This window comes from Kogia breviceps, chromosome 17 (assembly GCF_026419965.1).
Source record: "Kogia breviceps isolate mKogBre1 chromosome 17, mKogBre1 haplotype 1, whole genome shotgun sequence".
In the NCBI taxonomy this organism is placed as follows: Eukaryota; Metazoa; Chordata; class Mammalia; order Artiodactyla; family Physeteridae; genus Kogia; species Kogia breviceps.
The window spans coordinates 58,288,009-58,301,149 of NC_081326.1; the positions used below are offsets into that span (position 1 = coordinate 58,288,009).

At 41.2% G+C, this 13,141-nt stretch overlaps 1 protein-coding gene across 5 annotated transcripts in view; it reads right to left on the bottom strand.

The window, feature by feature from the left end:
• Positions 1 to 13,141, bottom strand: part of SAMD12 (sterile alpha motif domain containing 12) — a 460,454-nt gene that overhangs the window by 55,543 nt on the left and 391,770 nt on the right. Inside the window, exon 5 of one of the 5 annotated variants that reach the window (XM_059043534.2) lies at positions 1,830 to 10,633. The exons of 3 other annotated variants lie outside the window; for them this stretch is intronic. In XM_059043534.2, coding sequence (XP_058899517.1) covers positions 10,611 to 10,633 — 23 coding nt within the window. In that variant the 3' untranslated portion in view covers positions 1,830 to 10,610. Of the gene's footprint in view, positions 1 to 1,829; positions 10,634 to 13,141 lie in introns of those variants that run through there. One more of the 5 variants, XM_067017918.1, reaches the window with a different exon arrangement.

Sequence of the window (13,141 nt, forward strand, 5' to 3'; positions counted from 1 at the left end):
TTTGATGGTAAACTTCTCATGACATCACTATCCTTGTTCCAAATATGGCCACCACGTTTACCCAGGCAAGTATGAGTTCCCAAAGCACTGAGATGGCAAGAAAGCTTTCTCTGTACCTACTTCTGGCTTGGGTTACCTAAAGCTGCCTAGATAACCTGCTACTGAGAGCTTTCACCACCTCTGAAAACACATCTGGTTTTAGCTCTTATTACAATGAGTTCATTTGCTTAACAAAGAGTTAGTGGCAGTCGCTAGGCCCAGTAGGAAGAAGGGGAATAAGGTGGGAAGAACAAGGCACCAAGTTTAATTTGGTTCACGTAACATTTGCTGAGCAACTATTATGTACCAAGAGATGATGATACAAATACAAATAAGATGAGTGTCCTACCCTACAGAGAGGGAAAAGAAAGGAGAAGCGTAAAATGGGTTAAAAGAGAGAGACAAACGAGAAAAGGGAGAGAGGAGGAGATGAGATAGAGGCAGAGGAAGGTAAGGTAGAGAAAGATAAAGAGAAGCACACAGAAAGGGAGTGCTAAGTTAAAGGCAGAGAAATGACAGAGGAAAAGGAAGGAAATGATGAAAAAGAGACAAAAAAAGAAAAAATAGCCAGAAATGATCCAAGAAAAGTCAAGACAAAGAGAATGTGGGGTTTGTAGGGCTCTAGTTTTACAGCTTCTAAAGAGGTTCACTGACAAAGAAACTTGCCCCATTTTCCATGTTCTTAACTTGTGTGAATAGAAAGTGGGAGAAAATTGTACTTTTAGAGTTACAGGGTGTGTAGACAGATTTAGAAGGTTTATACAGTGAGTCAGTAAACTAAACTAAAAGGTTCTCACAGGTTTTGCTTTTGGAAACCTTTTCTGGGGAAAAAAACCCCACCCAAATCCCCCAAAACTAGATTCACTGTAAACATGTAATAAAAAAGGGCAGTGGGTGTTTCCCTTCTTTTTCATGCAATTTACACGTGCCTTTTCCTCTCTGGGAAGGAAGCATTTCTCTATTACCAGTTGAGGCAATTCATCATATTCAGCAAAGTCACAGTGGTTGTAAGTACTCATTACAATGTCTCCTTGAGACAAGGAAGGGTGGAAATGGTGGTTTAGAGCAGATAAGATGGTCTACTCTTTATTTCTGGTACATTATACTACTCAGTGGATTTGTTTTTTTTTTTTTTAATTTGAGAAAAAAATGTTGGTGTGTTTCAAATATGTGGTTGAGAGTGGAGTATACCCAGATGTTTGCTGAACTAGAGAGTGGCTCTCTAATCCTGAATCCCTTGGGCAGGTGTTATTTGAAAGCATCCCAACTGATAAAATACAGAGAGCTGACACTTGGTCATCACCTGAGAGATGGAGATGGAGGTGATGGGAAATTCCATCAATCATGCTATGATAAGCACTTAAGACTCTCGGGGTGAGAGCAGAATTGGCGGGCCAAGATCTGTTGTCCCATCTCTTTCCAGGGTGTTACCAAATCTATGGAGGGAGAGAACTGTGTCTTTTGCCTAGCTGTGCTCAACACGAAAGCGTTCAACGGTAATAGCCATCATGCTGGTGGGATTTGGTGTTGGGGGAATTCTGTGTGCTGGGAGCTGGAGAGAGGCCACCAATTCATTCCACATATATTATTTCTCCAGGAAACACAGCATAATTGAGGACAATTTTCCACCATGAATTGCATCATTAGCTAACACAGGGAAAGTGAAATGCTGTTAACTTTCTTTTTCCTTCTGACAAGCTGATGAGCTGAAGAAAATAGAAAAGTTTAATGTAATTTTTTCCCAAGGATATATGCTGAAAATCAGAATCAAAACACTTTTACACGGTAATAGAAATCCCACATTTTAATACATTGCCATGCATGTAAGGAATCAAGTAATGCTGAATACAAAATAGTCAAATATACAAAATGATAAAGCAGATTTTCAAGACTGATAGAGATCATGCTCACAGATACAAGGGGGCAAAAATCTGTACAGTTTCATTTCTATCAATTTAAAAAGAAACATGCCCCTCCCCCCAAAGTCTTTTTGAGCACAACCCAAAACGCAAGGAAACATTAAAAGAAAATGTAAAGGAGACCCAAAGGGAATTGGCAAGTTGATAGCTGCTTGAGATATGGAAATTGGTAGTTCAAAATTGTGGTGTGCAATAATTCTTATGTTTAGAGAAAAAAGTTTCTAAACATTGTATGCCCTGGGGACACAGGGAACTAAAATGAACATCCAACAGAAAAGGCACTCTTATTTTACTACATAACCAGCCTGTGTCCTCCTTAAGTCTAGTCTTGGGAATTTTTCTGGGGTGCATAGAGAAAAAAACCACAGTTGTGGGCAGTGAATAAGGAAAATACTTAGTTAATTAACCACTGTTAGGTGACTAAGAGAATTCAGACTGCTGGTTTAACTACTCACTTAAGGAAGCTATAAAAATGTCTACCCTCTACATAGGCTTTTGTGTTATGAAATGTGCTTTTATAGCCATGTTTGTTAGTGTTTGTAAAACAGTGAACCATTTTTTTCTTGGTCAGATTTTTTTCCCCTCGTATGCAATTAAGAGCACTGGTTTTATATTCAATTCATGTTGTGTGATTTTTCTTCCTCTTTCTTTCTATCACAAAGACCAATGTACAGAAGCTCATAAAGGAAGTTCACTGTGGCTCTCTGCTTCCCGTGACCCTCAATTTGTCAACTTCATTGGTCTTCTTCAACCCGGGGATTGGCAATCTTCACCTGCACTAAGCCCAGCCCAAACCTCTCTCTCTCAGCTTGGTCACAGTGCTCTAACCCTTTGGAAGGTGGAGATAAATGGACACCCTAGCCATGGGCTCTTCAGACCAGCCCCCAGGTATTGTGTGTACATACAAAGTGTCTGAGTTACCTTCACCTTTTCTATAAGTTGTACAAAAACAACTACTTAAGTTCCTTCCTTAGCATCATTCCTTCAAATAAAGTAATTTTGTACCCCCCCAAAAAGGTTGGTTGATACTTTCTTATCATTTTACTTTTTAAAATCCCAGAATGGACTTTCAGTAATAATAGCTATAGGGAAAGGCATAAAATAAGGGGTAGGACTCACTGATAAAAGCCCATATCCCCACTCACCATGATGAATACGCAGATATTGGTGGTACAAGACAGCTTCTCCGCTTAGCTCGTTTTGGCCTCCAAACAACCCTGTCTGCTAAGATGGAACAGGTAGCACCCCAAACGGATGAGCAGAGGCCCAGAGAGATGGGCAATTTCTCCTGAGTTCAAGTATTCTTGAATTCAAAACATCTTCCCCTTTATCAGAGCAGTGCCAGTCTCCACAGAGCCCTAAGAATAACTCAACTACAGAAACCACAACAGGTCAATATTTTCTTTTCCCAGGTACTTTTGACTGCTAATACGTAATTGTGTTACGATATTGATCTTTTCTAAAATTTTGTGTACAACTATTTAATTTGGTGCCTAATGATATTAAATAGTCGGATTAACTGGACCTACAGCAAGTATGATGTAGTGACACAAGAGTTTTAGTGGAATTCGTTTCAAAACATTTGTGCTGCCTTGGCTCTTCAGCAGACTAGCTGCTTCCATGCCAATCACAACTGAGACTTACAGGGCAAAGTCAAGAACCTGGCATTATTCAGCTCTCTGTAATGTGAACTTTCACTAGCTAAACAGAGGTCTCCTCAAACATGGCCTTGTAAGGATAGCATTTTTCTACTGGTGAAGGAAATGTAGTGGTGGAGGAATCATTCAGAGCCCCCGAGAGGCTTCCAATTTCCTTTGAGTGAATTTAAGCAAGTGGAACCCTGACTACCCCAAGTGCGGGTCAACACTCACTGAAGAGGCTACTGCTTCTAGAAAGAGAAGGGTGATGTGAGGTGAGGGTGGAATTATAATGAAAAAGACAAAGGTTCCAGTGTTCAAATATGAATACTCCCCACCCTGCCCTCCCATTTCTCTTTAAATTTTCCACCTATAAACAGGGGCCTTTTAATGTGAAAGTGAACCTGGTTATGTACTTCAAAACCTATGCAGCTGGTATTCAGGGAAACATTTTTGGTCTCCTCTCAAATGCATCAAACGGGAACTAGGTATAGGCATTGTCAAAAGCTGCTGCAGAGTTAGCGGGTAGCTCCCAATGCAAACACGTAAATGTAGTTGAGTGTGCTAACAAAAAAAATACTGAAAATACATATAAAGACTTAGAATTGATCTAGGGAATCATATCCTCAAGGACCAAGGTGGTACTCAATTCAAATCACATTTTTGGAATTATGCTTGAATAGGGAGTCTATTCAGGGCTTCAAAAGGTGTCTTTATGACGTTTGTGCTATTTGAGAGGGAGGCCAGGCTGAGCTCTGGGGAGATGGGAGAAGACCAACGTCAGCTTGTGGAATGGAACAGGAGCAACCACCAAGGCGTTTAATGGCCAGTGATTTTTCTTCAAGGTTATGTCACAAAATCAGTTCGCCCGCCCTGAGAGAAGTAATTATCTAAATAGTAAGAGTCTCATTTTAGAATTTTCTTGGAGTAAAGCATTTGAGTACATTTTCAGAGAAAATGGGGGTCGGTGGTGGTGAATAGATATGACCACACGAAATAGGTCTGTGTGCTTTGGCACGTCAACCCAGCTTAGAATTCCACGTGTAGTAGCTGTTGTGTGTGCTGATATGCCAGGGCCACGTGAAAGCAGCCTGTTTATTTCCTTCGATCCAAATGATTGAAATTTAAAAGGCTATAAACGATGCAGAAGGCAACCAGCTGCGTCTTCAGTGCCTTAAAGATTTCAGGTGTTAGTATCTCCTACGTTGGCTTAACAGTCTCCTTGTTTATGTCAGACGGCTGTTTCTATCACTGCACTTCAAGCAAAAAGGTCTGGGTTTAAGAGCCTTTCTAAGGCTCTGTAAATATTTGAGGTTTGGAAAACAACAACAGCAAAACAAGCAATGAAACAATGAAACCCCTGAACCACTGGCTCCCAAATATGAAAAGGATATTGTATAATCAGAATTAATGTTTAAGTATCTGTAACAATGTCAACCAGTCACCTGCAATTCAAGGCAAGTCATATGGTTACCTTGAAATTTTATGAGGTGTATGTTGTTGGTGTCTTCAAGTGCTTGATATAATTGCGGAAGGAGGCTCTGAAGTAAGAATGCTTGGAGTGGAGCTCTGCAAGGTTTTAAGACAGCCCTACGTGGAATGGAAGCTTCAGATTTAAAAGGCTTTCTATACCCCTTTCCTGCTGTGCTGTGGAAGTAATTTCTCTGTCAGTGCTGCTGAACAGGAGGTCTAAAACTAGCCCCATACTCAACGGCCCTTCTCCTCTATATCTGTCACGGGCCGATTTTCACTCTAAAAATGTAAGACAGCTATTTGTTTTTCTCCTTCTGACTTACTTCACTCTGTATGACAGACTCCAAGTCCATCCACCTCACTACAAATAACTCAGTTTCATTTCTTTTCATGGCTGAGTAACATTCCACTGTATATATGTGCCACATCTTTTTTATCCATTCATCCGATGATGGACACTTAGGTTGCTTCCACGTACTGGCTATTGTAAATAGAACTGCAATGAACATTGTGGTACATGACTCTTTGAATTATGGTTTAGTGGTAAGATGGGAATAAAGACACAGACCTACTAGAGGATATGGGGAGGGGGAAGGGTAAGCTGTGACGAAGTGAGAGAGTGGCATGGACATATATACACTACCAAATGTGAAATAGATAGCTAGTGGGAAGCAGCCGCATAGCACAGGGAGATCAGCTCGGTGCTTTGTGACCACCTAGAGGGGTGGGATAGGGAGAGTGGGAGGGAGGTGCAAGAGGGAGGAGATATGGGAACATGTGTATATGTATAACTGATTCACTTTGTTGTAAAGCAGAAACTAACACACCATCGTAAAGCAATTATACTCCAATAAAGATGTTAAAAAATAACACGTTAGATCGCAGTGCTTGCCCCACTTGCCCAGAACTTTCCCTGAATGGCCAAGATGATAGGCAGAAGAAAACCAGGATACCATCCTCCTAGCCATCCTCCCAAATGAGAATCTCCAAGGAAGGCTCTATTTTGTTCTTTCTGAGGGCTGGTGTAACCTCCCTGTGCACTTGGCTAAGTTTTCCTCAAGCTTCCCACAGGTGGTTCGCCTTCAAAAGAAGGCTCCCTGTCTCCTTACCAGAGTTATGTCACCAGAGCAAAATAATGGAAACACACCTCCCTGACCTTGAAGCTGTGCTGTGGAGCCAGGAATCATCCACACTGATAAAGCAGAATTCGTAAGATAGTTCTCTGGCTACAGGATTAGATGTACATCTAAGGAGACCAAGGGGCAGGACCCACTTGTCTTTGAAACCGAGTCCCCAGCTGTGCCTTGAGCAGCTGCATCTCCTGGGCTGTCCTCCCTCATGATCTCATGCCCCTTGTTTTGATTAGCGGCCCTGACCGGCCACCCCCTGGAGATGAGAATCCCTGTCCCTGTGTTGTCTGGGCACCAAGCTTTCACGAAGATCAAACTTAAGAAGGAATTCTCAGTCAGTCCTGGGGAAAAAAGGCGATGACTATGTTTCGCTGTTTGAGTTCTTTATAGAATACTTGAAATCTACCCAAGGACCTATGTGAAAAGAAGAAAGAGATTAAAAGAAAAAAGAATACAAAACAACGCAAGAAAGTAAAGTGGAAGGGGTTGTGGGAGAGGTGAATAAAAACAGCCTTTAAGGCAGAAAGGAACTGATGTCATTTTCAAAGGTTAGGTTTTTAAAAAGAGACTACGGCAGCTTTAGGTCTAATTGTCAAGTAACAAAATTACTCTAAAGAACGTAAAGGAAAATATCACAAAGAATGAAGCTGTTAATGCACTGGAAGAGGAGGTTTTGGGAAAACGAAAGTGCTAAGGGGGTCTTGAAAACTTTTCTTCCGTGAGACTTTTATTGCTCCTATCCAAAATCAATTACGTGACATTTGCAGACAAATAAAGCATTTGCAAGTAACAAGGGGGTACATCCATTAGAGGTTTTAATCCTCCATTTATATTCTCATGGCAGGTTGATAATTCCTTTTCCCCTTGAAGTTTAAAAATGAGGCAGAATTCCCTCAGAATGAAGGACTATTAGTCTTTGGGAAACTGAGAAGTGACCCTGGAGGTGACCCGGGTTATTTCCCCGAAATCGGGAGGTGGAATCGACGCTGAGGTTACACACCACACAGAGCCTGAGCAGGGAATTGAAGACGCCATTACCCACAAGAAAGCTGATAGGTTCTCTGTCCCCCTAGGTATGTCTTAAAACTACTCAAGTGATTTGATTTTTACCCTAGAAGAACCACCGAAGCTCTGACTATTTAAATTCACTTCTGGAGCTGGAACAAACTTATCCCCTTGGCAACCAAGAGAGTCTAATAATTATTCGTTTCTGTTCCTTCCCAAGACTGCCTTTCCTGTTCAAGTGAGGGGCCCAGGCTTTTAATAAAAAGATTCAGCACAGGTTCAAGTAAAAGGAAAAATAAATGCATCAACAGTTTACAGCCCTTAGACATCAAAGCATTTATCCCTTACCTCCCCATCTCCTGCTGCCTACTAAACAAAGCTCACCACAGCCATCTCTGAGGTTCTGGGAGTAAAATGTCCTACACACATCTAGGCAAGAAGGTTCAGCACAGCAGGAAATAACCATGGGTCACTGTGGGTCAACACAGAACAAAGAATCCCAAGGCTGTGAAGGAAACTGTTTCTCCATTTTGCTGGTTTAGCTCATGACTGCTCAGATTTTATGCCACCACGTTTCCAAAACTATGCCCCCAGATGATTTCAAACAGAGGTTGACAGTTTGGAAAACAGTAGTTCATATGCAAATATGTGGTACGTGCCAGGAATTAAGGCATTTTTAGAGAAGCCATCTTCAATGGGGCTCTTTCATTGTCTCCATCTTCGCCCTTTCCTATCTCCATCTTTACCCATCATCTTTAAACAGCTGTCCAGCACACTTTTGACTCAAAAAAAAAAAAAGGCTAGGAAACTCTACTTATTTAATGGTTTGTAACATATTTTGCAAAAGCCAAAGTCAGTAAAGGATGAACCAACACCATTTCATGAACATCTATCTGCACCACAAAGCATGTCCAGTTTTCCAAGGGTGTTAACAGTTGTTCTCAGAATGTCCCTGGCTAAACGCACTCATTCCCAGATAATATCTCAGCACCTGGCAGTAGTTCTTTCGAATTCATCAGGCCCGATTTTGTGTCCCTGGGACTAGTTATAGAATTGGGGCTTCAGAGAATCCAGCATGATGATGAATTGCTGTTTCTGCATAAAGGATGGGAATATAGGTGACCGGGGTGGATATCAAGCAACTGAAAGTTGCTTTGGGTAGCTCCTACCAGCTAAATCTGGGTGCCGGGAGGGTTGGCTGTACATCATGGGCGCAAATACGTGGCCTGACGCTGTCCACTACCTCTTTCTCTGTTGTCCACTTCCTCAGGCAAGGGAACTGTGCATGTCCATTTCCCCACATTGCTCTGGCAGGGGATGAATGCTGTCTGAATTCAGTTTTCACTGTGGAAAAGGTGGGGTGGGGATAGTGTTTGGGAGGAGGAGATATCATAAGGGCAGGGAGAGTCTACCTTGTACACCGTTGATGCCCAGCTCAATGCTTGGCACATAGCAGATGCTCAATAAACACTTGCTGAATAAAGAAGGGAAGAAACGAAAGATTTGAGGGAGCTCTGCAATTGGAATTGAACCTCAGGAGATGGGCAGTGGAGACTGAGGTGTCCAGGGGTGTTGGCAGCCAGGGTTTGACTTCCTAATTCTGGATTTGTAAAGAATTACGGTCAACCGGGGGCCTGATGGTGCCTATGCCAACCCATCAGAGCGCCAGATTTGGTGGCGACTGGAGCTTCTCTTGAGTTCCCTCTTGGAAGCCCCCTTCTTTGGCACTACAGCCCACAGGATTGTGGTGAGTCATCCTGCTGGGTGACAACACCCGAATCACATTTGGATCTCTCTTTCCTTTCCTGTCAAGTTTCCAAATCTCAGGTGGGGTCGTTTTCTAATGGGCTGTGCATTTCCCGATACCCCCAGGGGAGGCAAGATGTGGGGAGAACAGTGAGTGTGTGTCTGGTGACCCTCTAAGATGCCCAGCTCGCTTGTGCTGGCACGCTCCCAGGGTTGTTACATGTATTTAAAGAAAAGTCTCTGATGTCTGCCGGTCTCAGGCTGGGACTGTGGGCACACAGAACATACTTGGCTGAGTTTTTGATTCAGTCAACTTTACATTTTCAGGAAAAAAAAAAATGCTAAAGCATGATGTAGGGTCAATCAATATGGACATTTCTCTAATTCCTAAAGACAAGCAATAACTGGGTTGACTGGTTTCCCAGGACTGTGTTTTGCTGTAACACATAGTACAAAAAAAATTAGTTATGGGTATAATCCCAGAAAGGATTAAAAAGGACTAGTAGGTTCTCTTCTGAGGAAGAAACCTAGTGTGGGGTTGGAACCTTTTGCTTCTCTAGACATGCGGGGGGTCACTTGTTGTTTTTTTTTTCTCTTCAAAGAACTGTGATCAGAACTTGACCTAGAGAGGTTTCCAAAGTGTTAAAGGCAGACCACACCCTGGGAAACTGCATTCTGCTGCCTTTACCGTCAATGCACCCAGGCTAAGATTAAAATATGGCCACACCCCCATTTTGGTTGTTTGGAAAGAACTCTTCTACAGAATGAGAGATTACATACATTGGCTAAATAGAAGCCTCCTGTGTTTGAGTATGTGTATGTGCTCGTGGTAAGTTGTGCCCAGGTAAGAGGAAACTAGAGCTAAATGATCACCATTCCCAGGCCCACCTTTTACCTCCCTTTGCTGCCGTTCAGAAATCCAGTTGTTCAGTAAAGCGTCAAGAGGTTAGGTCTAACAGTACTGTGGCCATATTTACCAATCTACCACAAACGACGGAGTATATGCTAGGAATGGAGTCTCGTCTTGGACAGTCTGAGCCAGAAATAGGACAAGATTTATAAGGAAGAAGAAAAGACTTGTTTTCTCACATGTACTGAACGTGCTGATTCGTTTCGGTATAGGGGGTTCTCGTGTAAAGTGCTTAAGAGTTGGACAGAATACCTTTAGATGTCATAACTAACACAATTGAGACATGTTTACATTCCTACCAGGGCATAATATTGTGAACACTTCCACTGAGATTGCAGAACTGCTGTAGTTTTTTTTCTAACGCATCATGCCGTCTGCACACATAATAAAATAATCCAGTAGTTGCCATGCTAAAACGGGACTTCTAGTGAAGGGCACAGACAGCTCCCCAAAGGGACCTTGAGTTATGCACAGTGATGAAAACTGGAAGCAGTTTTCCAGCTAATGGTCTGCCAATGACCACTTGGAGCAGTTGGCACTGTATATTATGCACCTCATTTAAAAATCCATAGCAAACTAAGATTTTCCAAAGCCCATAATCTTGACTGAATGAGTGGTTTTTCAGTTAATCTGGTTAATCTGTCAATGCTCCAAGGATATCTTCTGGCAGTGCCATGAGTTAGTCTTTCTGTGAGGAACAGGCCATGTTCATATCGACTGGCAGGACAGCAGCTTGGAAGGCTAACCGCGTTTATGGAGAACCCTCAGTTGAGGCTGCAAGAGGAAAAAGAAGAAAACATGATGAGCTATTTCTGTATATTCCCATATACTGGTATGTAGCAATAATCCGATTCAAACAAACCTTAACATCCTTAGGTCAAAGAGAAGGCGCTATTGGAGGTAACGGTGACTCAACTTCCTTCAAGATGAACTTATGGTGGCTTGTATTCTTGAAACGTCCTTCCTTTTTTTTTTTTTTTTTTTTTTTTTTTGCAGAGCGTGGAAGATATCCATCTCAGGGATAGGAGAAGTTGCACGAAAGGAAGGGGAAAACTGGATCCCTGGATTGGCATTCAGCCCTATGACAGGGCTGTGGTTTGGGAAACCATGTCATACGTTATGGGGTTTCGTGCATTTACTTGATCTGGAACAAGATCAGACTGGGAATGGTGTGGAAGCATTTGGGGGTGAGGGTATAGTAGGGGGGGTTTCATTCTTCATTAAGAAGCTTTCCCAGGATAAAACCTAGAAAAACATTTTGGAAGCAGTATGGGTGGAGGTCCTGAGTTTGCTAGTTGAAAAGTCAGGTTGGCTGAGCAGGTTAGTGACTAGGTAGAGAAAGTCATTAAAATCTGAGCAGATTGAACTACTTGAATGGCAAGCCTGCATCTGACCTTGGGAATGCTGGTACAGATATATTTGTCTAATTTTTCCAACTTTATTTTCTAATTTCCTTTCATTTTATCTCAGTATTCCCTACAGATCCTTATACACAGGTCCTCACTAATTAGTTAATAAAAGAGCACAATTGAATATTTTGCTCAGAAAGATTATCAATATGACCTTTATTTAATACACAGAACTATTGGGCAATGGAGAGTAAGCAAGAGTTCTTGATGTTGAAAAAAAAAAAACTTACCTAGGTTTTAAAACACGAGAGAATGCACAATTTATAAGCAAATGTTTCATTAAACTTACTTTTTTTGAGACAATACAAAAACAAAAGTAAGGTGCTATTTAAGTGCATTCAATATACAATAATATACACTACTGATAAGGTTGTAATGAAAGTAGAATACTAATATATTGCTGATAGCATTGTAAACTGGAAAAATGTCTATTTATTTAAAAACTATTAAAAATTCACATCCATTGACTCAGGGTTCCCATTCTCAGAGTGCATCCTAAAGAAATATTCTAAAAAAATGAAAGAAGCTATATGCACAAATATGCAACCCAGAGGTTATTTATAATAGTGGAAACATTAGAAGACAACCAGTTTCCTACTGTTGAAAACTTAGGTTAAGTAAATTATGGTGCATTAACAAGATGGATGATTACATGGCCATTAAAGTAATAATTATGATGATCATGTAGCAACATGGTGAACAGTTGTGATATACTATAATACAAAACTTACACATATGTATAGAAAAGAAATGTAAGGGAAAGGTGAAGGCTTTAGGATTTTTATTGTTGTCATAATGTTTTACACAAGAACAACAAGTTAGGGTCACAAGGGTGCAGGTTTGACCCATAAGCATTGACTAACTAAAGCGTCCACAGTTATTTTCATTCACTAATACTACTAAGAAAGTAAATATTTATAATTTCATTAAGAAATAACAGTCCAGTGTTATTAAAGGGGATTAGAAACTGACACAAGTAAAAATCTTTTATCCAAGCCAAACTGTAAAAGCAAAGTACAGCTGGAATAACAGATTTCTAGGAATCTGATACCGTATACTATTACCCAGACTTTGCTAAAATCAGCTCTGGAAAATGTGTGAGAAGAATTATTAGGAATAACCTAAATTTAAAAAGTAAAACTGAAAAGTGAATAATGATAATAAAGAGTAAATGCCAATTAATTACTCTACTTTGGATCCTGAGTCAGGAGTTGATAACTAGGTTTATCACAGCTGCTATTTCTCCAAATAACCATGTCTTCCACATGAGCCTCTAAGGCTGATGGAAAGCAGATGTGTCTAACTTTAGCATACAATAAGATATATAGCCATGGACACGAGCTGAGCCTATTAGAGCTTAAAGGTCTGTCAGCTGTGGCTTCCCAGTACGGTTCTTGGGAATAGGTAGAATATCCCCATTTTGTGGATGAGGAAATTGAGGCCCAGGAGTATTATTTGCCCAAGGTCACACTGCTAGTGAAGGTCAAATTTGTACTCAGACCTAGGTCTGTCCCATTCTAGTGACATATAGGAGTGACAGGGATAAATATATCAAGTATTCAGAGTATTTCCCATTCCCCTATCTTCTAACTAGGATTCTGTGGTTATCCACAAGGCCAGTCAGCACAACAAAGGGCCCTAGTGGGCAGGGAAAGAAACTGGTGGCTAAATTAATTTATATGAGAAAGATGGAGATATTAGAAAGAACAGAGATACTCCTACAAGACTTGAATACACACAGGAGTAGAGGCCACAGAGAGACAAACTGGGGGTTTGTAGAGTTACATAGGAGATTTGGGGTGATGGCTGCCACATGTGTGGGCCCTTTGGAAGAGGGATGGCCAAAGAGAAGAGTGCGGATGGCATAATACTA